Genomic DNA, 25,999 nt, shown 5'->3' with positions numbered 1-25,999 from the left:
AACTCTGATTGTGGTTTCTCAGCTCCGGTTAGCAGTGACAATATATATATATGATCCACTTCGAATACTTCAGGTTCAAATAAATGAGCAAACACAAGAAGTAAAGGAATCTTTCAGCTGCTGCAATGAGGCTTAGTTATTGGTCCAACTGCGGGTTACAAAAGTTAAGTACAACTGTAACGTGAGACTAGGTAGTCAGCAGCTGACTACAATGCACTCCAAGAGATTCAACTCGTCTAGATAGTACTTTACTTTAATAGTTTATCTATGAATTTTTGAACCGTTGACAATAGAGACACGATCAAACTGGGCAACGCTGAAGAAATACCTTTTCCCCTCGCCTATCTCGACTCCCCACCTATTCGGGCTTCGTCTATTACTTTCTCTTTTCATCAAAGAGCTAGTTGCGCCTTCTCAAACGCCATCATCACTGAAAATCTATCTTTGACAGCAATCCTTCGGCCATTGCCAACTTTCCGTATCTCTGTGAATTCCCGTCGCCTGTTCGCATAAACCAAGACTTTGCGTTCCCACCGACTCGCCTGGACGTTAAAGCAGTGAGGCCTGACAGGTTTCACATCAGTTGCACAAACCATGGCACCCTCGTTGTTGAATGATGTCCGTCACATCAACCGAAATAACCTCGCGACTTTGCGTGCAGCACCATGGGCTGAGCTTTCCGGGTCACTAGGTGATCTGGGCACTTTGCTGCCGCTCATGATTGCTCTCACGGCGCAAAGGTCTATCGATCTTGGGAGCACACTTGTCTTTACAGGTGTGTTCAACATTCTCACTGGTGTATTTTATGGGATTCCTCTGCCGGTTCAGCCGATGAAGGTTTGTGAGGCCCCATGCTATCATCAACACGCAGTATAACTAATTCAGGCACTCAATACAGGCTATTGCATCAGCAGCTATCCAGAATCACTCTTCTATGGGCGTCGTTACAGCTGCTGGCCAATGGGTCGGTGCTGCTGTACTCATCATGAGTGTCACAGGCCTCTTACGGTGGGTCGTTCGGATTGTGCCTCTTCCAGTAGTAAAGGGCATCCAGCTTGGAGCTGGTCTATCGTTGATTCTCGGGGCAGGCTCATCACTACTTCAGCCTCTGCACTGGGCTCGCCCGGCTCTTGATAACCGTATATGGGCCTTGGTAGCTTTCCTGGTCCTCGTTGGCACACAGAGGCTACCTCGCTTTCCATATGCATTGCATTTTTTCATCCTCGCTCTAGTCCTGGCCTTTGTCAACGTCACCGTTTCCCACGAAAGTCTTCCGTGGTTCTATGCTTGGCATCCTCGCTTCAACATGCCGCATTGGATTGGGAATGGCGACTCGCCTGCTCTGTGGATGGCCATTGGACAGTTACCTTTGACAACACTCAACTCTATTATAGCTGTCACTGCGTTATCCCATGATCTGCTGCCTGAGCTTCCCACTCCTTCAGTAACCTCTATCGGGATCAGTGTGGCCATGATGAACCTAACTAGCACCTGGTTTGGGGGCATGCCCGTGTGCCACGGCGCTGGAGGATTGGCTGCTCAGTACCGCTTTGGGGCACGCAGTGGCTCCAGCATTATCATGCTGGGTATGTTTAAGCTACTGTTGGGGCTTTTCTTTGGTGAGACCCTCGTGGACCTTCTGAAGCACTACCCAAAGAGTCTCCTTGGTATCATGGTTATAGCAGCTGGTCTTGAACTTGCCAAGGTGGGAAACAGTCTCAACCAAGGTGCTTCTGACTTGTGGCATACAGCTTCTAGGCAGGGTCCTCGTCGCCAACGCGATCTTTCCGAGGATGAGCGTTTGGAGAGATGGACGGTTATGCTCATGACAACCGCTGGTATTCTTGCCTTCAGAAACGATGCCGTAGGGTTCTTTGCGGGTATGCTTTGTCATGGAGCGTATCGCCTCTCAGGACAACTGACAGAGAGGTACTCGCATCGCATCTCTTCAGTCGAGCGAGAGGCCCTGCTTCGTTAGATATTCATCACCCTACGGTGTGTTTTGAGTTTGGAACATTTGCATAATGGGTTTCTTACACGGAACATGTTAAAGACTTATCCGCAATATTGGTTTTGTTGTTTGTTCTGTTGTACTCGAGACATTACATCCGGTGGGCCCAGTATCATGAAATAGCCACCTACCTAAAGAAAGGCGCGAAGTTTCCATGCAGTGATACCCGATACGCTACTAGAGCTCATCTGATCAGATATAGGGCTACATCATACCCCATTGAGATTCCTGAATCTCGTCTGTTCTTCACCGAAGTTGTGACTCACTTAGAGAGGCAGGCAGAGTATTTAGCGGGGCTGGTTGGATTCATTTTTGCTCTTACAATATCCATATTTTGAGTGATTTTGCAAACAGTGTAAAATATCTGGGGGCATATTTGGATCCCAACATCGGGTTGATTTAATGATGTTTAGTTGAGAACGAATCCTTTGGTTGTTTGATGACAACGCTCCATGTCTGAGTCGCTGAAGCGTGCTGCTCAGCGAGTTTGGTACCTGAGCAATGAGAAAAATAAACAAATGGCTGACAACGCGCGGGGAAAGCGCGACTTGGAGCTTATACCTTGTGCTACCTCTGAAAACCTGTAATACCACAGATTATCTCGATGATTGTATACCTAGGTAGGTACCTCTTCTACCTTAGTAGCTGGTTGCCTAGTACCTACTCTTCAGAGAGTACCAAGATATTCCCAACTTGATTCTTCTCTTCTCTAACCCTCAACTTTTGTTACCGGGTAAGCGATCCCTTTAAGCAAGATCAACCACTTTTCTGTCCGTTACGGTTGATAGATCCTTTTCTATTACCTAAACGGCACTAGCGGCGCGAACCATCACCGTCCAATTTAGCACGAAGTGAGAGGAGACTCGGAGCAGTCGGCCAATCAAGGCGCGCAGCCTTCCCCTCTGACCCTCTCAGACATCGCGGCTTTGAGGACCCAGGCGAAAGCCTCGTCCGTCTTGAACCTTTTATTTTCCCCGTCTTTACTGCCAACGGCTATTCCTTCAAATATACACCCGGCCCCCGGCGCGCCCTCCGCCGAGACCCCTCGTCGTTTGTGCCAACCCCTCGTGAGGTGAGGGTGAGTGACGAAGGAGCTGGTCGCACGAACAGCGATGACTTCGTCCATTGCTGGCCGCAATGGCCTGCCCGATAGCCTGGGAACCGACCGGGAGCATCAGGTCGTCGCAAACAGAAAAGCGACAGCCACAACCACAGCAAAGGCAGCAGCATCTCCTCCAGCTGCGAAACCATCGACTGCGACGGCGACTGCGATATCGATATCGACAGCAGCGTCGACTGCGACTGCGACGGCGACACAAACACCAAACGCGATGCCAAAATCGCCAGTAGACAACGACGATAAGCGCGACCAAAAAGTTACTGACCCTACCCCGGCCCCAGTCTCGGCCCCGGTCTCAATACCTTTTTCACCAATTCCAAAATCAAACTCAGTCTTAAACCCAAATGCTACTGATGCTCCTTCTTTATCGGCTGCGGCTGTACCTGCTGATTCGTCAGTACCAACATCTGCATCGCCTCCTGCACTTGCACCTGCCTCGATAAGTACAACTAAAGCCATTGCTACTTCTACCGTCGCTTCAGCACCAGAAACGCCAACAGCAACGGCGGCTACTTCAACAGTACCATCCAACTCGTCGCAGGCAGCAACTTCGACCGCAACATTACCAGAGTCTTCAAATCCTCGTACAGATTTAACCTCCTCAGTTTCTCCGACGAGAGCCTCAGCCTCTCAACCTCCTCGGCCATCAACTCCGCCGCCGTCTCGTACCGTCCTGAATGGTCCTTCAACCGAAGCTGATATTAAGACGTCAGTAGAGCATCAGCAATCTGAAGCGCCTTCGAATAGTGAGGCTTCAGCTTCGGTGAAAGCTGAACCTAGTGACCATATGATGCCTGACGCTCCTTCTACAAGCGATGCGGTCGTACTGCCGAGCGCTGATCAGGCTCAACAATCCACCCCTTTGCAATTGCAGATGCCAACTGACAATATGGGAGACTCATTTGCGCCTTCTACTCCATATACGTCGACTACAATGCCTACCATAAACCAGCATGCCTACATGATGATGGCTCTGGCGACAATGTCAGGAGCTTCCTCAGCCATGTCACCCCCTCCAACGGTCACACCCGCCCAGGTTACTTTGCCCAACACTCTAGATGATTCATTTCAAACCCTTGCACAACCTAACTCAACACGCCAACCAGACACCCACAAGGCTCTCGAATCTTTTGCACGTGTAGAATTTGCCGACAGTCTTTTTCAGATGACGACGTACGCTATTGTTATTGGACGCGATCAGCGCGCACTGGAACAAGCCCGCCGTGACGAGAAGCGCCTTGAAGAATATCGCCGCCGTGCCGAGGAAAATGCCCATCTGGGTATTCCACCGCCCTCGCCCATTCAGCCCGATCGGAACAAGTTCAGCAAGTCCTATGTCAGTGAAGAGGGAGGAATGTTGGGTCCTGAATCAGATACTGGAGAAAACCCGCGGCCAACAAAGCGACGCAAGACCAGTACACAAGGATCTTCGCAACATGATCATGATGAAGCGGCAGCACAAGCGCAGGAGAACATGGTTTCTAACCGACAATATGTTTCCCACACGCCGGGCGCTGCCGCGGTAGATTTGACCTCTTTGCGCCCGTCACCATATCATGTTCCTTTCATCGGTATCCATTCGCCAGGGCCCAACATTGCATCCAAAACCAAGGCAATTTCTAGAGAGCATCTCAAGATCGCGTACAATCAAGAACTGGGTGTATTTGAAGCCATTCCCCTACATAAAAACGGGTTCTTTTGCGAAGATGTGCACTACAAAAGCGACAAGGTTGTGTTGCGAAGTGGTGATCGATTGCAAATTAAAGATATCGACTTTCGATTTCATATAAATGGCGTCGAGCGGGGACGAACGGGAGCTGAGGAATATGTGGAACAAGAACCTGCGGCAGCTCTCAAGAAACGGCATGCACAGGGCGGAAAGGAGATGAGTTTCGATTTCGAATCCGCACATGGCAATGCCGAGATACAAGACACTAGTGATGAGTTATCTGATGTGGCAAGTCCACCGGAATCGCCTGATTTTAGCGATGACGAGGATGCCAAGGTGGAGGAGCCAGCGGCTGTTGAAACGATGGAAGCGGAAGCAGAGACAGTGGCGGAGGCGGAGGCGGACGTAGAAGCAGATGCTGACGGTGATGCTGATGCAGAAGCTGAAGCCGACGCGGATATGGACATGGACATGGACATGGATATGGATGGGGACATGGACATGTCAATGACAGGGGAGGAGTCAGGATTTAAGCAGGAGGGTATGCTTGATGCGAACCAGGAACATCTAATGCTCCAGATGCCTAGAAAACGAGGGCCTGGTAGGCCACCAAAGAACGGCTTCATGTCGAAACGAGAGCAGCGGTTGCTCAAGAAACATCAACAAGAGATGGCCAAGAAGACTCTGCCACAGGCACCTCCAGTAGAGCCCCCTATCAAACGCAAGGTAGGACGACCTAGGAAACATCCTCTTCCTGAAGGATCCTCAGAGCGACCAGAGAAACGCAAGTACAAACCTCGCAAGCCTAGAGAAGATGGTGCTGAAGGCTCAGATGCAGAGAGGCGCGCGAAAGAGAAGAAGGAGAAGAAAGCCCGGCCGAAATCTCCTCCCTTGGAACTCAACATGGCAGACTATACTGAAGAACAGCTCCAGAAGCCAAACAAAAATTACGGCGTGCTCATCGATGAGACACTTACAGCAGCTGGACCCGACGGGCTTACCCTCAAGCAGATTTACAAACGGATTTGCCTGAGATACCCCTGGTTTCACTTCCATACGGAGACCAAAGGCTGGGAAAGTAGCGTACGCCATAACCTTATTGGTAACGACGCATTCAGAAAAGATGACACGACTAATCTTTGGTCCCGTGTTCCGGGTGTCGAACTCGACGCTGGTAAGAAGAGGAAGGCCTCGTCTCCAGACCGTGCAGCAGCTCAAGCTTATGGCCAATACCCATATGCCTACAATGCCCAGCATTTGGCAGCTGGTACGCCCAATTACACCGCTGGACAGGCGCCTCCTGGCTATCAAATGCCAGCATACACAGCACAACAAAGCCAGCCAGGACGACCAGTGCAGTCGTATGGAGCGTCTGCATCACCACCGGCACCGGCACCGGGCCAGCCAGCCGCTACAACTGCTACATCGCAGCCGCCAGCGCCAGCACAACTACCTCAAGGTTATGGACCACCGCCAGCCCCTGCTCACCCGCAACTCGGAGTGCCCCAACAAGGTACTTATAGCTCGCCATATGCGCCACGACCACCGCCTCCAGCAAATCCTGCGGTCAAGAATGAAGAAGGACATGCAAATACCGTCATGTCTGCTAATGCAAGCGTTGCCCAGCAGCAGCAGCAGCATCATCTTCCTCCGCCACCCCCGCCAACGGTGGGTGCCAAGACTGTCCCTGGAACTGGACTCGCGTCGGTACAGCAGCAACCTGCTACTCCTGCAAACCGAACTCCTTCAGTGCCTGCAGCTCCCGCTCCAGCGCGACCAGCTATTGAGCCCAAGCTGCTCACTGCAGTTGTCAACCTCAAGAATGGCCTGATTGAAAACCTCAAGAAAGCCAAGAATCCCAAGGCCGCAGGAATCGTAATGTCAGCACTGAATCGCTGTATTGGTCTCAAGAAGGAGGCAACGGAGAACGACAAGATGGAGGCGATCTGTATGAAGGGTATTCGTCAAGTTATTGATGGTTACAAGTCGAAGAGTCCTACGCCTGGTCCATCTTCTTCTGCCGCTTCGCCGTCGGCTACCGAGACACCCCTCTTTCTTAACTCCAAAGTCCTCGCATCTCTCAATGGCTTCAAGGATGTTTCAGTCAAAGCTCTGAGCCCCAAGCTTGGTGAAGCCAAAGCGGAAGCTGTCACGTTATCTGCTATTGACCGGGTCCTGGGCATAGCCGATGCTAGCATTGTTCCACCGCCGGGAGAAGGTGAAGCTGTCGGAAATTTTGAAGGTATTGAGCAGCATCTCATGAAATCTATACGGCAACTCTTGACGGGGATGAATCAAAAGGTGTAGAGGGGGGTTTGGTTTTGCGTCGATTATGCATCCTCGGTTGCGCTAGCTTATAAGGTTGCTCTATCCATCTTTTGGTTGAAGTGATGGTCCATTTCAGTGGCAAGGTTTTTATAAAAGGCCAGGGGACGATTAGATTAAGGGTACAATGCTTTACAAGGCGTTCTGGAGGGTCTAACGACGGGTACGACCTAGGGGGCGCTGGGTATGCTGTTATATCAGAGTTGCCGTCCCGAGGTACAGTCAGTATCTAGGGGGGCTTTTTTTTATCTATCATGATAGGGGAACATCAAGTCAAAAGGCTTGATTAAAAGGAATATGGAGTTTCTCGTCGGGGCCATGATCCCCTTTACCACTTCAACTTGCCTCATATACCTCTAGAGCAAGCGATCGTCTTATCCATTTCAATATTTGTCATGAAAAATTCTTTGCATTCGTCCCGTATAACTTTGACTGTTCTATCTAATGAGCCTCGCCTTACTCAGTGCATCATCTGCTACGTATTCTCTGTTCAACAGGAAGTTCTTAAAGACAGCCAGCTGGAACGTTTAGAAATGGTCTGTATCAACAAGGCAATAAAGCCTTCCTGATATTGTCACCACCAAAAAGAAGATTCGAGCCGCCAGTATGTACCCCTTCATGAAGAAATCGTCTTTCCCCCCACATCTCAGCAAGTCACACAAGCTTCAAGGTTGGGAAAAAACCCAGCAACAAAAGCTGACCTCATCATCGTTGTCTCTTTTAACATGACATTCTTGTTCGTCTCTTTCGAAAGTTGCCTCTGAAGCACCATCTCCGCAGCAACTTATATGGTATCCTCCACCTCCTACCCTGTGATCCACGTCCCGCCCGTTTCATCAACATATCTTCAAGATTTCCGGTTTTTTTCCTGCGCCCTAGGTATCAAAATAAAAAGGATTAAGCTTCTATTGGAGAAGGTAAAAAGATGAGAAAGGAAATCAACGTCAGGGAATGACCAGAAACGCCCCAGACCAGTTGGAATAGAAATGAATGTGGAGTTGCCAATGCGTTCTATCAAGACGCGTGTGGAGCCCCTTGCTCAGAGTCGAGACTTGGCTTGACCTCTTCAGCCTTTTGGCCGGCTAGCTTGTCGACGCCAGAAACACCACTGTCTGCTTCATCATACGAGATCCCTAATCCATTGGCTTCCTTTCGGCCTGCGCCTGTCTCCTCTTCGGCCCCCTCTTCGAGGTTCATTAGAGCCGGTGGACGAGAACGCATCTGCTTAGCCTTGGTGAGGGATATTGTCTTTTGCTGATAGGTTGTGGTAATGGGCTTGGAATCGTCCCGATCAATAGTCGCTTTCATGAGAGCAGCCATCCACAATCGTCCTTGCTTCAGATTCGGAACAGCAAAGTAATGGACAGTTGGCTTTGTAAAGTTCACAGCTCTCGACAGACCGGCCCGGGGAGGAACCAGCTTGAAAATGAATATCGAATCGTCTCCTTTTTCAAGATCCTCGGTGCCAGCTTGGCTCCCTGGCATTGATTGACCTCCTAGACTCGTGATTGTGGCATGAAGACCTGTGAGCTTTTCATTGTCTGCAGGCAGGACTCGGTGAAATGAAATATCAATAAGTCCTTTCTCTTGCTCATCATCTTCTGAATAGTAGTATGCCAATCTTCGGCCCTTAAGGACAAAGAAACGAGGCTTCCATGTTGTCATTAGGTTGGAACTCTTCTTCCTCATCCAGCCACTGTAGTCGGCATCTTTGCTTGCCTCCTTAGGTGAGATCTTGAGTAGTCCTCGGGTGTAGGCGCTAGTTTCCTTTTTGCCCTTCTTCCCGGCTTTCTTGCTAACCTGATTCACGGGAGTACCAGGACTCTTGGCAGTATCAGGAGATTCAAGATCGAAACTAGCTCCTCCCGATGGTGTCGTCGAACCGGTCCGCGCAGGAGAGTCCACCAAGAAGTCCTTGTTTGATGAATCGGTCGGAGTCGATGCTTTGGATCGGTCAAAGCTCAAGTTATCAGATATGGCTCGCATACCCTTGCCTCCAGCCAGTGCGATCGGTTTGTTCACCATTGACGTCAGCCAATCCGAGTTGAAACCTTGGTGCCGAGTGGAAACAGGTGATGCTGTCGAACGGCCTGGTCCGACAGTGGTGTCTAGTTTGGTAACGGTGGGTGACGGAACATCGTTGTTAGATGCCGGTACGTTCATCGTCGACTCTGAAGCGGCTGACGCAGTTCTCCTATGAGCGCCAGACTGAATACCGTAGTACTTCTGAGCTGCTGAGGAAATACCTCCCTCTGCCATCGACCCCACGCTTCCAAATCTTGACTGTCGTGCCATGGCTGTAGCGCTTCGTACCCTTTGCTCATCTGCATAACTGGATTTTCTCGACTCGGCATTGCTGTCACGCTTTCGCAACAAATTCCGCTTTCTTCCGTCGACTTCTGTTCCGGAAAAATAGCCTCGATCAGCGTCAACATTAGAATCTTGGGCGTCGGCCCCGGGCGGGCTAAGTAGGTCATGAAGGCCGGTCGAAGAAAGGGGTCGTTGCGGGGGTTGCGAATAAGCGTTGCCAAGGGTCCAGTTTCGGTCAAATGAGGGCTGCTTCTTATGAACACCCTCGGTTGCAGGGAGGGTACCCGGTGTTGAGATTTTGGGAACAGGGGCAGGTCCAGGTGTTGCTGCTGGGCCAGCTTGGCGAAAGTCTGTCGATGAAGAATGTCGGCGTGAATGGTTTAATTCCCTGATAGATGCTGCGGATGGCCGCTTAATATGGCTGGCGCGATTAGAACTATCTTGCGTATGAGACCCTGCGAATGTTGGAGATGGTTTAGGAGTGTTCTGCGATAGAGACATCCGTCTTGTTTGAATAGAGGTAGGCCGGTTTGTTAGAGTGTTTGCTCGACTCCTCGGCCTCCGTATGTCATCTGAGCTATCATTCCCGTATGTCTGCGTCGTCCGGCGTGTCTCCAATCCCTGATTGTTTACTTCATCCTGAAGGGCCTTGATCTTGTGCCAAGTCTTCAGTCGCCGGCCAACTGAGCCAAGGTCGAAGGCTTTGATGAACAGCGAGCTTTGATCCATACCAAGAATGACCTCACCGGATATTTCTTGGTCTCGGAAGACTTCGCAGTGGTGCTTCTCAACTCCTGAAGTGAAGAGATATTCGGCAACATCATCAGGCGACCACGCTTCGACTTCTTCTCGTGTATGGAAATCCCCTTCTTCTTCGTCTGTCTCTTCGCCTTGGATATACGACGCTCGTTGGCCAGGGTGAATGCTGCTGTACTCGCTACCGGAATCGTTCGCTGTCGCTCGAAGCCCGCCATTGCTTGCTGGAGATCTCAAATCGGTTATGTGCTCATCAATGACAGTAAGTGTTTCGTGCAAGACGTGGCTGTCTTGGTTCTGAGTAGTTAATTGACTCAATCCGGGCAGGACGGGAGGGTCGCTGGCTACCAAGGCGGGCTCGGATTTGACACTGTTGAGAGGGAGTGTCACAGGGCTTCGGGTTTGGGGCTGCGGCGCGGGTTCTTCTTTTGTGTCGGGGGTCGAATCATGAGTTTGCTCTTGGTGAGGGGTCTGGGTTTTGGAGTTGCTGAAAGTGCTCGTAGGGCCATTTCTGGGGGCCAGTCTGGTGTAAACTGCAAAAAGTCAATTATGACTCAAGAAACGGAGCATGTAACATGGGTGAGCAGACCTTCAGGAAAGAGTCCATTGTTATTGTTGACCAGATGGCGACCGAGGAACCATCCATCGCCAAACTCGTCATCTCGTTCTATTAGTTCAACTCGATCTCCCTTTGCAAGGCTGAGTTCGTCGGAGCTTCGGGCCTGAAAATCATCTGCGACGAGCAAAAGAGCATGAGGGTTAGCTAGTGCTGTAGACAAAGAGCAATAAGCCAGGAGCACTCACGTATTACGACCAAGGTGTCGCCAACTTCAGGCCTCGATGCCCCTTCGCTAGGGCCTCTTGAGGCCATGATGTGATGGAACGATGCGCTGGAGATGATTTGATGCGATTGCGTTGATAGTCGAGGTTCGTAGAGGGAGGAATGGAGCGGCAGTTTAAGGGCAGTCGTAAAGTCTGCGGAACCTGACGGTGGCGCGGGACCGAGCGGGTAGTGAGTGAAGAATAGAATCGGTCGACTCGAGAGAGGCCAGAATGTTTGCTGTTCGATTTCGATTTAGATTCAGATCCAGCTGCCGTCGACCACGAACCAATACTCCGTAGCCGAGTTGCCAGAGCTGGGCTCGGTTGGTTCAACTCTCTGCAGCGAGAGGGCTGGAAATGATGTATAAGTTGGGTGCAGTCTGAGCTTGAAGAGACCCGTGGCAGTGGTGGTGCGCTACGATAGTGCGTAGGTTCAAATGGTGCGCTAAGGTATGAATGTTTTGCTGGGGTGGAGCGGCGGTTGCGGTTGGGGAGGCGGGAGAAGTGCGTGGTTCCTGGACAGCACAGAGTGAAATGCCTAGCGTGGAAGATTGCGATTGGTGATTGGTGTGACCCGGGCCATTTATGGCTTTAATCGACGGTCGTACCAGACTTAATTAATTCGAAGCAGGACCGGCAGTGCGTTGTACGTATTTCAATATGTGATCTGTCTTTTGTCTGTAGGAGTAGGTAGGCACCATCTACTAGTAGTTGCAGGTGCATAACACCTATGAGTTTTGATTATGCTATGCTCCTTCAGAAGAGGTGGCCCTCTAACCTACTAAGGGACGTCTGGGATTGGACAGCCAGGCAGTCAAACCTGGGTTTGCAGATGCTATTTTAGGATGTTATGCCAGCGCAGTGGGCTTAATGGAGTGAGAAATTCGATATGATACGAGGCACACATACACCTACAGGTATGATACTATAACTGGGACGCAGCACCTAATGCCTTTATACCGAAAAATGTTGTTCGGATGGACGTCGCTAGGTTGAACAAGAAGCGGTAGTAATGATGTAGGAAGCCTATGATAATGCAAGGCAACAAGGCTAACTAGACTAGATGATGTCGTACAAGACAGGCAATCCTTGTTCAATCAGTGTTGAGTCTGACGATGCTGATTCAAACGCGTTGACTAGGTACTACAAGATGCCGATTATTTCTGCTTTATCGATATGGATATCTGTTGATCTGAATAAACTCTCAAAATTAGTCGCTCAAGTACTACAGTCACAATAGTAACAACTTAGCCTAGTAACTAACTTGGCAGCTTGGTACGCAAAGTAATTAATTACATGCTAAGTTAGTATTATAAGGCTCTGATCCTATCTTACCCTTGCTCGCAATTACATGCTCTTGACATTTAGCCGGACCGATTCTTATTAGCGCATACAGCCTACCTTAGTACCTTTTTGAATCACAGAGGTATGTATGGTCGATTGAATTATACGTAGGAGCTGTGGAGTACTCAAATATAATATTTAGATACTGTATGCATCGAATAGATAGGTTATACATAGTGTATTTAGTAGTGATAGCATATGGGTTCTTCATCTGGTGTATTAAACAATTGGCTATGGTCGCTCTACTTTGTGAACAAACCAAGGTAGGTAGGTAGGGAGGGATATAAGGATATTAACAAATACAAAAGTCATGGAAATACCAAAATTACCTAATCACATCGCATTATCCCACCATCAGCTATGAGTATGTAGAACCTTGAAACAAACGAAGTGTCTATGGTGTCAGCAATGATTGTCCGTGATACTGAGTGTGTGTTTTCTTCCTCTGCACTTTATATCTGATCTACTAGGGCAACCTACATGCTGTGAAATAGGTAAACGAAGTGCATGACTAACCTGGACCAGTCAACTGAAACATCCAAATGCACACAGCAATACATTAGTACTTAGGTAGCTTAGTACCTAGACTAAGGATTACCTAGATATCCAATATCCATACAAGCCACCAATCTGGGTACCTACCTACCTACTATCTACTAAGATAGTTGGGTACATTGCAAGTCATCGGCTGACTGCAGAACAAGCAAGGCAAGCCTGTGTTTCCTTCTTCTCTTTGTTTGCTGCTTGCTTTTGGCTTGCCCCAGGGGCGTCACTGCACTTTTAAGGTTTTGACAGGTACCTAGCTAGGTAGGTACTAACCAGCCTGCCAGCCTACTTGTCTCTTTGGCTGAATCACTGCTCCAGAGTTTCTCCGTTCGCATCAACAAACAACGAACTTACACGTCGTGTGTTGTTTCCCCAACTCAGTCTTCTAACCAAACTACTTCTTTGACCTGTGCGACACGGTGATTCTTGCCTCTCGTCGTCCACTTCTGACACAATCCCTTCGTTCACTTGCTGATCAGTTACTGTGAACGTGACTGATACGGCGACTCGCCCTTTTGACACTGCTTATTTACTTCGCTGAATCATGCTCGAATTTGTAGCTCTCGGATTCAGGAAGCGGAGACGTTAAGAATGGTTCATAAGTAGGATTCATATGATCCAAGTGGTTGCTCCTCGACAGCGATTACTTACCTATATATTGTGATCCCCAACTCACCCACCAGAACACACGTCGACGACCTGTGAAATGCCCAAAAGCTCAAAACAGAATAAGTCAAAGACTGTGGTTCCTCCTGATTCCCTTCAGATTGCTTCATCCAACGCAACTCTCAATACCTTTCTCGGTGGTGTCACTCGGTCATGGATGACCGGGGGGTCAGCCGCAGTCACCAACCCTAGGCCAGCTCCAGTAGCGCCTAGTACTAATTCCCGGAAGCGGAACAAAAAGAGAAAGGCGTCTGACACGGCTCCCCCAACCCATAACGACAATGACATAGAACGCGACAACATCCCATCATCTGAACAACCACCAGGCGCCAGAGAAACCACCATGTACGTTATGCCTGTCACTTCTGACCGTCTTATTCTTTAATAAACAATTCGCCTCGGACCAAGCAACAGAGTGTCGATTGCGTGACCCCTAGCCTTCGGTTGCCAGCTTGAAGCAACATTGCCACCAACCTTGCGCATCGTTCACCAACATCGCTAACTCTGCAAAACAGAACCCCGACCGTCCTACCCTCTCCGGCCCTGACCGATGCACCGAGCCCGAATGGCTCAAATCAAGTTGATCACCCCGATTCAAGCGCTCACATAGAGACTGCAGGGCCTGAGCGGCCTGTTTCTGATAGTAACATGAGACGAGGCGACTTCGTACACGTCGCGACCAACACCAACCAACTGAACCATGCACCCACCGCCTTTGCGCAAGCCGATAGCTCTTTTCCTTCACAAGTCTATAGCACAGAGATAGCAACTTCATCTACGGTCACCGATTCGACAACGACTACGCAGCCCCTTCAAAGATCGAATGTGTCAATCGGTGCCGACAACACACAGTACGGTTCAACTGAGCCATCGACATCAAGCCCAAGAGTTCATCCAAGGCCGTCATCTACTGACAGCGAGCACAGGGCTAAGCGTCCTCGTGTACAAAGTGGATCGACTTCACAGTTAACACCAAATCAAGAATTATGTCAGTATTGGTACCAATTAATCAAGAGTCGCAAAGAGCAGCTCCAAAATAAAGGGCTCCTCAACAGCCACGGCAATGATGTCGAAGGACCTAGGTATGACCTTTTGGGAGAAGCATGTCAGCATGTGGATTTCAGTTTCATTGCCTTTCACCAGGCGCTTTGCGCTTGGACTTTGAACCGAGAGCCTGTTTATGTTGTCTTCGCCGGCTTAGTGGACCCTGGCACCTTAGATTCTGCTTTCGAAATAATGCAAACCATTACAAGGAGTAACTCACGCATATCGATTCCTCAACTTCAGTGGTTTGCCAATTTCCCCTCTTCTGTCGCTGATTTCTCTCGGTCTTTTCCAGTTTCAGCTGCGGCCAAAGAAATATCTGCCTTTCTTACTCGGATGGTAACACATTGGCGCACGGTCTTGCGATATGTCCACGCCCGGAATTACCCATTGCTTGCCTTTGAAGCGATACATAGCCTAAACTGTCGATCCCGTGGGCTTCAGAATATGCTGTTTACAACGAGTCGCAGGATTCTTAACGTGAACGATGGGCCAACGGCAGATGCTTTGAATGAAATATTTCAACATGATCTGTGTGTTGAATACACCTATGAAGCGCGTGGCGAGCGCCCTGAAGTTATGAATATTCAACGAAACAAAGTGGCAATGCTATACATACAACATATTTCAAATTCACGGCAAAGTGTCCCTTCCAGTATGTTGTTCAACGAACTTATTGTATGCCGATGATGTACTGACCGCTATGGTGGATAGATACGACATTGTCTCCTGTTGTCGGTCAAAACCCTCCCATGATCGAGAGAAACAGGGTACAGTCAGTAGTCCGGCCACCGCTTGCAACAAATATTTCACCTCAAGTCACAAATGCAGCGGCTCCGCCTGTTTTTTTACACAACTTCGATGCCCTGGCTGTTGGAGTTTCTACAGGAGGCCCTGGGGCAACAAGCTCGATGCCTGTCAACCAGGCCTTTTCGCAAGGCAGTAGAGGCCTCCAAGGCGCGCGAAGACCAAACCATCTCCAAATTCAGACGGAAAACCGAGAGGTTCCGTCATTTCCCGCTCATACTAGTCAATCTCCTCTCGCGCAGCCTCCCCCTCTACCAAGGTCGTCAAGCGCTGGGTCGCCAGTGATGCAACAAAACCAGGTGCCGCGATCACATGGCCAGGTGCGAACTCCCGTTCTGCCTTTGAATAACTTGCTGCCACAAGGACGAGCCAACTCCTTCGCTTTTCCGTCCCCCACTTTCTCATCTCCAGGGCCTTACGGTGCTCAAATCACAAATGCCCAAAGCCCGTCAATACATCTTCATTCACTAGGATTCCAACAAGCCAGAGGTCCGGCACAGGTGACGTCCCCTCATCATACTCAGACAGTACAGTCTCCGCAGCGTCCACCAGTAAATGCACCAACGAGCCCTCCGCGTAGGGTATCAGTGTCACAAAATCCTAACTACGGGGCGCAAACAACCAACCCCCCAACCCTACCATACCAAGCGCCAGTCACAGCCGATAACTCTCACCAAATGCTTCAAGTACAACAAATACCTCGGGCGGAACGTCCTCCGAGTCCACATGGGGATAATTCGCTCCAAACTGCTCTTCATCAGATTGAAGTACGCAGTCCTCGTCGCTTGCCGTCACATCCAGGAAAAGGTCGATTTTACCAATTCGTCAAACATCTTGTGTACGAGCCTGTACTCCTGAAGCCCGCCAAAGGCCTGCGATCTTTACGTTTCACCGTGCCTCAAGACTATATGCGACAACTCTCGAGAAAAATTGAGGGAACTGGCCTTCCGTTTTGTTACTATTCTGAAGGGTCCTACCGCTGTCGACTACGTATGTGTATGATACCCGAGACGCAACCGGATCCTGAGGAACACGACTGGGTGGTAGCGGCAACATCCTGGCCGGAATACATCTTCTTTGAATTGAATGACAAGCAACTGGAACTGCGCCGCAAACTGCACTTCGGCAAGGACCAGCCGGTGGAATTGACTGATTTTTTGCGCGACGGTGAGAACGAACTTACGACCAGTTATCCTCCGGTCAACCAGAACAAGACACCGGGTCATAACTATTATTTTGCTATCGAAATAGTAGAGACAATCAGTCATGATGCCGTCCGCAACATGGTCAAGTCAATACGGCGCTGCCCCCCAGACCAAACGAAGGCGAAAATCAAGGGTCGCTTGCAACCGTCAGATTCGGACGACATCATTATCAATGACGAGACCTTGACAATTTCCTTGGCTGACCCTTTCAGCGCAACAAGGTTTACGGACCCTGTAAGAGGCAGTCAATGCAAACACCTCGAATGTTTTGATTTGGAGACATGGCTTCAGACCCGACCTCCGAAACCAGAACGGATCGGAGGCGGTCCGGAACAGAAAGGGGGTGAACCCTCGATGGTGGATGTTTGGAGATGTCCGATATGCTCTCTTGATGCGCGTCCTGTCAGCCTCTGGATTGACGAGTATTTCGCAGGAGTACGTCGATCTTTGGTTAGCAACGGTGACATGCGGACAAAGACTATCAGTGTGACCGCTAATGGCCAATGGGTTCCAGTGTTGGACGCGGACGACACAGCTGATAAATCTAAGCCTGGGCTACAACCTAGAAATACAGCCAGCGACAATGCTGGGAAGCGGCTAAGACCATCATCCGTCACAACAGCACCGACTGTTATTGAGATTCTTGATGACGACGACTGAAACGGTTTTGGCGTAGGATTTGGTTGTTATTGTTTTGTCGAGAGACAAAGTTTTCTAGTATTTTATGGTTACGCAAGGCGTTTTGGAGACTGAGTGCTATCTCGAGCTTGGCAAAAATGCGGTTTACAATTAGATACCAGTTATTTGACACAAGATACGGCGTTTAGGGGCAGGTACCTTGGATGGCATGGTTCATAGAAGACCTGAGATTTTATTTTCCGCGTTCCAAGGTAAAAGGAAAAGGAAGAGAGTATGGGGAGATCGCGAATGTTTACAAACCGCCCAGACTATAGTGCAGACATGTACATATGCAATGTGCTGGGTCTACCAACATAATACATGACAAACCGTTCTGATTTTCATTCTGCCTGTCGGAATAAGTGAAGACTGTGTTTATCATACTTTGTGAATGTGTATTACGGGAATGCACTGTACATGAATATAACAAGATCCAATGGCCACCAGGGAGGGCCTCAAGGGTTAATGTTAGGGTAGGTAATTTAGGAGTATTAATCAGACGCGTCAGACATGTTAGGGTACTTGCTCCGACACCACATCCAATAAGCAATTGCACGCATTTGACCGATACGAATTTATCGTCTCGACATTACGTCCGATTAAAGTTCTGCTGCTGCCGATATGACAGGGAGAGAACCCAGCCCGCCGCGTCGCTTACGAGCTTGCGCTTCTTGCGTCAGAGCCAAAGCCAAGTGTCATTTCCGGCAAGACAACCAGAGAAGGCACATTTGCGATAGGTACTACAGCACTAAAATCAAGGGTTTTTTTCCTGCACTGAATATGAGAGTAACTTGGTCAAGGTGTGAGGCTTTGAAGAGTGTGTGTCTACCACAGACAACAAGTAATCTGAGAAAACCACGAAGGATCCATCAGAGTAGAGAGTAAGACCGTGACTACTTCCCGTCATATACCTAATTGACGCTGAGACTCTATAGATCTATTGCGAACCCACCAGACGTGGCGATAACTTTAGGTGATGCAGTATCTGCATCGGCAATATGAACTTTTACTCATACCAAGCAGATCCGAATGAGCACCAACAAACGGCAGAACCCAGGAGAACCACTGAATACGCTCAAATCTTGACACCAAAAACGCCAGATACTCCTCGGCCTCCATTTGGGCTCTCATGGCCACAAGCAGCCCAGATACTAAACATTTTCCATCAAGAGTACATTTCTCAATTTCCCTTTGTGCTAATACGCAGCGATGACACAGCAGAGCTTCTTTATAACGGAAACCCATTCCTATTCCGAGCCATCATGTTAGTTGCGGCGCCACTATCCGAATCTAAAATCATTAAGATGAAGCGCAATGTGCTTGCCTACTTGGGCTATAGAACACTTGTCGAAGAAGACAAAACTCTAGACATACTTCAAGGTATACTAGTGATTGTTGCTTGGTAATCTTTTACGTCCCTTGCTACTTGAATTAATATTAATATGGTGTATAGGGCATATAAATGCCATATTGATAACAGCCAAGCCGTCAACTTGGCATACCTTGGGTTAGGATATGCGCATAATCTAGGAATCACACAAGATACTTCGCCGTCGTCTGCTTCTTACGACAGCACCAAAGATTCAAGCACAGCAGCAATGGATCCAAAAGAAGATGCAGGTTCAATCGTTAAGAAACGCACTCTTCTTGGCATCTACTGTGTATTATCAATGTAAGTATTTGACTCGATCGCTGCTGGATGCGTAGCTAATACAGTACAGTCTCTCAATGAGACAATCGCGCAAAAATCCTCTACAGACACCTTATATAAACAGCTGTCTCAAACCGCTCACCGAGGCCCAAAACTCACCCTCAGATTTTATAGCGGAGCACATGGTCCGTCTGATTCAGATGAGCGAGAGACTCTCAGAAGGGTTTGGTGAACCGTATGAGCGTACGCTCTCCAGGCCATTCGCTTTCCTTCTCGAAGGAACTGGAAGACGCTTCCACTCTGATCTGAGTCGCTTGTCAGAATTAGTCGCATATCACAATCTCGCAAGCCGTAGCCAGATATTTGAGCTACATCGCCTATATCTCCTCGTGCGGCTATATGAGCCTGCAATTGTAGTGGCATGTCATCCAGACGAGGGTGTAGCTCAGTTTTACTACCTTTTGATATGTCTGCGCAATTGCCTGGAGGCCATGCAGTCCTTTTTCGAACTTTTCCTGGGATTGCCTGTCGAAATGGTCCTGCGTTGTTCAATACTTACCGTCGACCAATCTCTTTATGTCATGCTGCAAGCATCACGACTGCTTCTCATTGAGACTCCTGAATGGGATGTCGAGCGAGCTCGACAGACACTGGATTTCAGTGCTGTACTGGATCGGATGATTGCACGTTTTGAGGAAGCTGAAGAACTTCGTAAGAGGGACGTGAGGAATTTTGTTAATAATTTACTCGATGACGGAAGTGACGATGATGTCAGCAGTATCACCAAGACCGCAAAGGAGGTGCAGTGGTTGAAACACTGGTTCGAGGCCAAGATTCAAGGTCGTCAAATGGAGGATGCATCACCAGATGAGCAAAGCGGAGATACACTCCAAAGCGAATTGAAGCCCAGATGGCGTGTGGGTCTCTTGGAGGAGATGCCATGGAATCTTACGTCTTGAAGATTTCATGTCAAGTGCATAGAGAATCAACAGAAATAAGCAATTCAATTCAGTCAAATGCAATTGTAGGGTATCATGTAATCTCGAGAACAAATGAAGAAATATGAAAGAAACGACCCACGAGAACGCCAGATATCACCGCGTCCATCATACAATTTTCAAGAAATCATCTCTCTCCTACTGTCCCATTACCACAGTGACTCCTTGCGGCTACATCCATCATTAGTGAGAGAAGTTCCAAACACATCGTTGTCTGAGTCTTCAAAGCCGTCGTCCTCAGAAAACTCAGACTGGTCATCATTCGACCAGGCGAAGCTGTCGCCTTCTTCAGAAAGCTCCGACTCGTCTTCATCGTCGTCAAAGACTCCCTCGGTAAGCAACTCCCAGCAACTCGGATCGGCCATGTCAAGACCCTCAATCCTCTTACGCCACTTCTCTTGAATGGTTCCATCATCATTATATGGCTTTTGCCTCATCCAGCTTGTCCACATCATGATATTCTTAGATGCAGTTGGAGATTTGATTTTAAACCACTCTTGATGCGAAACATGGCAAATTGGGCACCCTTTCTCCCGCTTTCGTTGGTTCCGTAGCTGGTAGTGCACAAGCTTCTCGACTTTAACGTAGTGCTCAGCTGTGAACTGGCAAATAACTTTGGAGTCATACCCGCATTGGGCTTTCCAACCTTTCATGCGCTTTTCAACATTCTGGGCATATCCAATCTTTATAAAAGGATTGGCATCGCGGGATGTCTCGGGGAGAATGTAAGCATAGATGAACCCGTCTGACTGTTTCTCGGCATCTAGCAAGGAGCGGAGAAGGAGTCTCCTTATACGTTTGTTTATCTCGGTGACTGTCCAGGAATCTCCAAAGTCTTCAAACTCGTGTTTGAGGGTGGAGAGCTTGGGATATGATTGCTTGGAGGTGGTGGACGTGGAACTAATTGAAGTTTGGGTTGGTGTAGATGGGATCGATTGAGATGTGTGGTCATGTGTGATTTTCGACATCGATGTTTTGTTCTTGGAAAGAACTTGATGCCCGACTGCCACTATATCTGTATCTCGAGACTCTGAGACATCCTCTTTGCAAGTTTCAGAGGAGTCATTTTCGTCTTCCTTCTTGAAGGCCACTGTCGTAGATAGAAAAGACAACGAATGGTTTCTATGCCAACATGATGCTAGAAACGTAGTTCAGAACGATATATAGCCAGATGAACGTATCGTTAAGCGCCAGAAGAGGCAGTGTTATCTTGGAAGGCCTCCTACATGTCCGTCTTAGAGGCTATGGTCATGAACAGGGTCGTAGGACTTCAGCTGGGTGGAGTGTGTTCAGGAAAAGGTGGTATGATGTGGTTTTTACAGAGACAACAAGATGGTTAAGCATGGAAATATATAGGCATGTCCTTCCGTCTCTGATAGTCTGATGGCTCCGTGTTGAATGCCTTCCTTTCCGCTTCTTCAGGTACGTTTCTAAATATGATCTTCATTTAGACATGGCAGGACCGTTTGCGATTCTCCATCATACCTACTTAGATATTCAGAGATTGACAGTCGATTGGGACTGAGTCAGGCCTCGTCTAGACATGGGACTCTGGACCTCTGTTAGTGTGTGTGGCATCCCAAGTTGTGTTGGTACACCCTTGTCTCGAAACCTCTGCGCCCCTCTTGGTCGCATCATTTGAATCATGAGGGACCTCAAAGCGCTTTTCATATTCAGTATTGAGTCAGCCTAGAAGATTCACATACTATCATTGGCAGATCCACTTACATGGTCTTCAGCAGGTTCACTAAAGGTGTCACGTCGTCACAGCCACGTTCGCGGGCCGTCGCGAGCAGTGGATACCTACACTTTGATGGCCTCACCTTTTCTGAGATATTAAGCAGGGCTCTTTCATTTTTCCTTAAATATCTAGTTCCAAACGTTGATTTTTTTTGTATACACAGTAGATATTCATCATTTCAGATTCAACAGTAATGGATGACTTATCCAGACTACTTATGAGGGAAAATGAGCCAATCAAGCAAGACGAGACAGCTGATCAACTGTCCTCGGTTGAACAACAAGCCGACTGACGGAATGGGCACCGTTTCCCGCACATCTGGACGTGTGGGAAGCAGAGCCCCTGACGGAATCCATAGGTTTCAATTGTCGTTTGTCGCTAACTAAGGATCAATCATCTCGTTACTTTCATCACATATAAACACCGGCTGTTCACTATCATTTGTGCGCTGCCGTAGCCACCTCGTCGTCATGTCTTCAGTTGAAAGTCAAATTGCTGCTGCTCAGCGCATGTACACGGAGCGCGCCCACAACTATGAAGATTCGTGGCATCCTGACTACAGCAGACGATTCATGGAACTTGTTCCCATTCGTCAAGGGGATCTTGTTCTCGATCTTGCCTGCGGAACTGGTCTGGAAGCTGCCATTGCAGCAGATCGAGTTGGTGATGACGGAATTGTCGTCGGCGTCGACATCACCGAGGCAATGCTTGATGTGGCACGCAACAAGCTGAGCCATGATGAGCGTCTGGCTCACCGCATCAAACTTGTTCAGCACAATGTTACTGATCTGACCGGCTGTCCACATGTTACCGAGGGCGGTTTCGACCTTGTTATCTGCTCAAGTGCGTTTGTTCTCTTTGATGAACCAGAAAAGGTTGTTGTACATTGGCGTAAATACCTCAAGCCTGGTGGGAGGGTCGCCATCGACATTACCCACGAGTACAATCTCCGTGCAGGCCTTCTGTTGGAGACGGTAGCTCGACGTTTGGGCATGTCTTTCCCTTCAAACCGAAGCTGGATCAAGTCAAAAGACTCATTCGGCGATATACTCAAGAATCAGGGTTTCATAATCGAGAAAGCCCAAGAATTGGAGAAGATCGAGGGCCTCGGCTCGACGTACATCAGTGTGGATCAATCTGACGAGCAGTTTGACTTTGTCGTTAACGGGCCTCTTACTGCCTCAATTATCACTGACGAATTAAGATTCAAGGGTAGAGAGTATTTTAAAGAAGAATGGAACAACGCTGCAGTAGATGGCAAGGTTGAGGTTTCTGATACTGTCTACGTTTATGTTGCCAGAAAGGCTTGATGTGGTATTACAATCCAATACAGCATACTTGATTCTGCCATGTGGTTCACATCTTGGCCTTGACTTTCTTAATCTTGGCTTCAACGGGTATCCTTGGGTGATCACCAGCAAGCTTCAGTCCAGTAACATGCTCAAGCTCATCAACGGCCTCAAATGCCCTCCCAAGATTCACCTTGATCGTTCTTAACCCCTGTTTGCGAGCTTCCTTCAGGTTCTCTCCAATATCATCCAGAAAAGCAACTTCATCTGGCTTGACGCCAGTGTTCCAATCTCGATCCTTGCCACGATGTGACTGTGCGTTGGCCTTTGCGAACTCGTCTACTCTGGCAAGGGCAAGCTGATACATAGCCGGATCAGGTTTGCGGATTCCAACATGGGCAGAGGAAACGAAAACATCAAATATCTGTCGTACAGGTTCGTCGAAGAAATGATCGAGGTGAAGCTTGTGACCAGGTGGGAAGATAACAGTGTTGCTTAAAGCTGCTAAGATAAATTGGCCATTCTCCTTGAGTTTCTTCAGCGCCGGGTACATCCAGGGGTCAGGACTGTTGGATACAGTCATCATCTCATTGAATAGCCACTCTGCATCGATAGTAGGGACCGGTGGTGTTTCCTTTGGAAGGCTGGGGGTTTTGTTTTGCTCTCTTTTGTAGAAGACTTCCCATCTAGCTGGATCATGGAGGTCTTGGCTGAACCCCTTGAAGAAAGATTCGTCCATGAGTATTTCGCCCTTCTCCAATCGGTGCCAGAAGCCGTTAGGGGCGGTTCGAGATATCGAGTAGTTGACCCATCCTGGAGGGATACCCAGACTCAACTCATAATCTAGGATAGCTTGGAAAGGTGACACGACCTATATATGTCAGTGTGATCAATACGGCAGATTTCTATCGGCATTCAACATCAACTAGTAACAAAAGCGAATAGCGAATAGCACGAGTTGAAGTGGTCGCGAGTCCGTTGGATCACTTACACAAACACCACCAATATCAAACAAAAGAACCTTTGGCTTGCTCTCGGACATTATGATCTTATTCTGGTTCAAAGTAATAGGAAATCAAACAAGTAAGTAATCAGACTGTAGGTTTGAGACTGAATATTGTCGAAGTTAAACCATTCAACAACTCTCATGTCCTCGAAAGATACATCCAAGACGACTCCACCGAGGCCTGGGGCATCCGATGAGCCTCGGTAGATCCCCAGATCCCCCATTTGACTGGGATGAGATAAGATTTGGTCACGTGACTCGACTCCCTCGTCCCCAACCCAGGTGCAGACACTCAAAAGGCGAAGATACGAACTAAACCATTTTGGGCGATTAGGGCTATATGAATCCCCCACCAAAGCCAGACTTTTACGGATTATTCCTCTCGCATCAACTCGTAAACTTCAACACCCAAGTCGTCGTTGAGCCAATACCGTCAAGATGGTAAGTTGAGGCCTATCGCAGGGGAGTTTCCTTGTAAAGGAGCTTCCTTGATGTTTTCCATTCTACGGCAGAAATGCCAATTGCTCTTGGAAGAGTCAACGCAAGATGCTTCGGAAGAAGAGCAAATCTGAAGCGCAAATTGCTGACTCGGGGATTTTGACAGCCTTTCCACAAGTTGGTCAAGAACAGCGCGTACTACAGGTGAGTTTTTACTGTTTTCCCGCTTTGGCTATCTCGAGAAGGAATACTAACATTTTTTCAGTCGCTACCAGACTAAGTACAAGCGCCGCCAGCAGGGCAAGACCGATTACTACGCCCGAAAGCGCCTCATCACCCAGGCCAAGAACAAGTACAACGCCCCCAAGTACCGTCTGGTCGTCCGCTTCACCAACAAGGACATCATCTGCCAGATCGTTACCTCTGAGATCACTGGCGACAAGGTCTTCGTCTCTGCCTACGCTCACGAGCTCAAGGCTTACGGTATCGAGCACGGTCTCACCAACTGGGCCGCTGCTTACGCTACCGGTCTTCTTGTCGCCCGCCGTGCTCTCAAGAAGCTCGGCCTCGACGAGGACTTCACTGGTGTTGAGGAGGCTGATGGTGAGTACAAGCTCACTGAAGCCGCTGAGACCGACGATGGTGAGCGCCGCCCCTTCAAGGTCTTCCTTGATGTTGGTCTGAAGCGAACCTCCACTGGTGCCCGTGTCTTCGGTGCCATGAAGGGTGCTTCTGACGGTGGTCTCCTCGTCCCCCACTCCGAGAAGCGTTTCCCTGGCTACGATATGGAGACCAAGGAGCTTGACGCCGACACCCTCCGAAACTACATCTTCGGTGGTCACGTCGCTGAGTACATGGAGACCCTCGCCGATGACGATGAGGAGCGTTTCCGCAGTCAGTTCCAGAAGTATGTCGACGACGACGTTGAGGCCGAGGGTCTTGAGGACCTTTACACCGAGGCCCACGCCGCCATCCGTGAGGACCCCTTCAAGAAGGCCGAGGGCGACGCTCCCAAGAAGACCAAGGAGGAGTGGAAGGAGATCTCCAAGAAGTACAGAAGCAAGAAGCTCACCAAGGAGGAGAAGGAGAAGCGTGTCCAGGAGCGCATCCAGGAGATCATGCAGCAGGATTAAAAAGTTGCTTTATCTCATTGGGTCACGGGCATTTGAGGATTGTTAACCTTTGCATTGGGTTTGGAGTTTCGAGGAAAGGCAAGGTCCATGAAAAGGACCATATGAATGAATTAACAAAAAGATACCTTCCAGCCAAATTCCATAGTTCTGGTGAAACGGGCATCTCATTACTCCAATGTTTCTTGCCATTTGTGTGTGTGCGTGAAAAGAAGGACTTACAGTTGCCTACTAAGGTAGTATGTAGATCGGCGTAGCACTGAGTGCGGAGAGCATCACGTGACCTTATATATTGTCACTTGGTGACGAGTATAGGGTAGGTTCTTTAGAACTAAACTTTTACGTCAAACGTTTATCTAGACTAGGTAGGTAGACAAGCAATGCAACACACCAATGCTCTGTAGATAATTTCTTTGGATTATTGGAAGGCATTGAAACTTTGC

The 25,999-nt window shown here is 48.8% G+C and overlaps 9 protein-coding genes across 9 annotated transcripts; 6 read left to right on the top strand and 3 right to left on the bottom strand.

Moving 5' to 3' along the window:
• Nucleotides 1-594: 594 nt before the first annotated feature.
• On the top strand, nt 595-1,978 carry FPOAC1_003101 (uncharacterized protein; the record flags this gene model as incomplete). The annotated part of the gene is made up of 2 exons (XM_044847673.1): nt 595-837; nt 899-1,978. The coding sequence occupies 2 exons, from the start codon at nt 595-597 to the stop codon at nt 1,976-1,978; spliced, it is 1,323 nt and encodes a 440-aa protein (XP_044713589.1).
• A 1,364-nt stretch (nt 1,979-3,342) lies between these two features.
• Nucleotides 3,343-7,107, top strand: FPOAC1_003100 (uncharacterized protein; the record flags this gene model as incomplete). The annotated part of the gene is made up of 1 exon (XM_044847672.1): nt 3,343-7,107. One exon carries the CDS (start codon nt 3,343-3,345, stop codon nt 7,105-7,107), a length of 3,765 nt encoding a protein of 1,254 aa, XP_044713588.1.
• Nucleotides 7,108-8,139: 1,032 nt separating this feature from the next.
• On the bottom strand, nt 8,140-11,062 carry FPOAC1_003099 (uncharacterized protein; the record flags this gene model as incomplete). Its single annotated transcript, XM_044847671.1, has 3 exons — nt 8,140-10,724; nt 10,781-10,924; nt 10,996-11,062. The coding sequence occupies 3 exons, from the start codon at nt 11,060-11,062 to the stop codon at nt 8,140-8,142; spliced, it is 2,796 nt and encodes a 931-aa protein (XP_044713587.1).
• A 2,547-nt stretch (nt 11,063-13,609) lies between these two features.
• Nucleotides 13,610-17,285, top strand: FPOAC1_003098 (uncharacterized protein; the record flags this gene model as incomplete). The annotated part of the gene is made up of 3 exons (XM_044847670.1): nt 13,610-13,914; nt 14,085-15,268; nt 15,328-17,285. 3 exons carry the CDS (start codon nt 13,610-13,612, stop codon nt 17,283-17,285), a joined length of 3,447 nt encoding a protein of 1,148 aa, XP_044713586.1.
• A 639-nt stretch (nt 17,286-17,924) lies between these two features.
• FPOAC1_003097 (uncharacterized protein) lies at nt 17,925-19,913 on the top strand (the record flags this gene model as incomplete). Its single annotated transcript, XM_044847669.1, has 6 exons — nt 17,925-18,040; nt 18,104-18,184; nt 18,239-18,276; nt 18,327-18,705; nt 18,757-18,975; nt 19,025-19,913. The coding sequence occupies 6 exons, from the start codon at nt 17,925-17,927 to the stop codon at nt 19,911-19,913; spliced, it is 1,722 nt and encodes a 573-aa protein (XP_044713585.1).
• A 188-nt stretch (nt 19,914-20,101) lies between these two features.
• On the bottom strand, nt 20,102-20,920 carry FPOAC1_003096 (uncharacterized protein; the record flags this gene model as incomplete). The annotated part of the gene is made up of 1 exon (XM_044847668.1): nt 20,102-20,920. One exon carries the CDS (start codon nt 20,918-20,920, stop codon nt 20,102-20,104), a length of 819 nt encoding a protein of 272 aa, XP_044713584.1.
• Nucleotides 20,921-22,163: 1,243 nt separating this feature from the next.
• FPOAC1_003095 (uncharacterized protein) lies at nt 22,164-23,003 on the top strand (the record flags this gene model as incomplete). The annotated part of the gene is made up of 1 exon (XM_044847667.1): nt 22,164-23,003. One exon carries the CDS (start codon nt 22,164-22,166, stop codon nt 23,001-23,003), a length of 840 nt encoding a protein of 279 aa, XP_044713583.1.
• A 46-nt stretch (nt 23,004-23,049) lies between these two features.
• FPOAC1_003094 (uncharacterized protein) lies at nt 23,050-24,024 on the bottom strand (the record flags this gene model as incomplete). Its single annotated transcript, XM_044847666.1, has 2 exons — nt 23,050-23,853; nt 23,974-24,024. The coding sequence occupies 2 exons, from the start codon at nt 24,022-24,024 to the stop codon at nt 23,050-23,052; spliced, it is 855 nt and encodes a 284-aa protein (XP_044713582.1).
• A 402-nt stretch (nt 24,025-24,426) lies between these two features.
• On the top strand, nt 24,427-25,559 carry RPL5 (60S ribosomal protein L5; the record flags this gene model as incomplete). Its single annotated transcript, XM_044847665.1, has 3 exons — nt 24,427-24,429; nt 24,593-24,630; nt 24,692-25,559. 3 exons carry the CDS (start codon nt 24,427-24,429, stop codon nt 25,557-25,559), a joined length of 909 nt encoding a protein of 302 aa, XP_044713581.1.
• Nucleotides 25,560-25,999: the final 440 nt, after the last annotated feature.

The sequence above is a fragment of the Fusarium poae genome, chromosome 1 (assembly GCF_019609905.1).
Source record: "Fusarium poae strain DAOMC 252244 chromosome 1, whole genome shotgun sequence".
NCBI classification, from domain to species: Eukaryota; Fungi; Ascomycota; class Sordariomycetes; order Hypocreales; family Nectriaceae; genus Fusarium; species Fusarium poae.
This window is presented reverse-complemented; position numbering and strand designations above follow the sequence as displayed.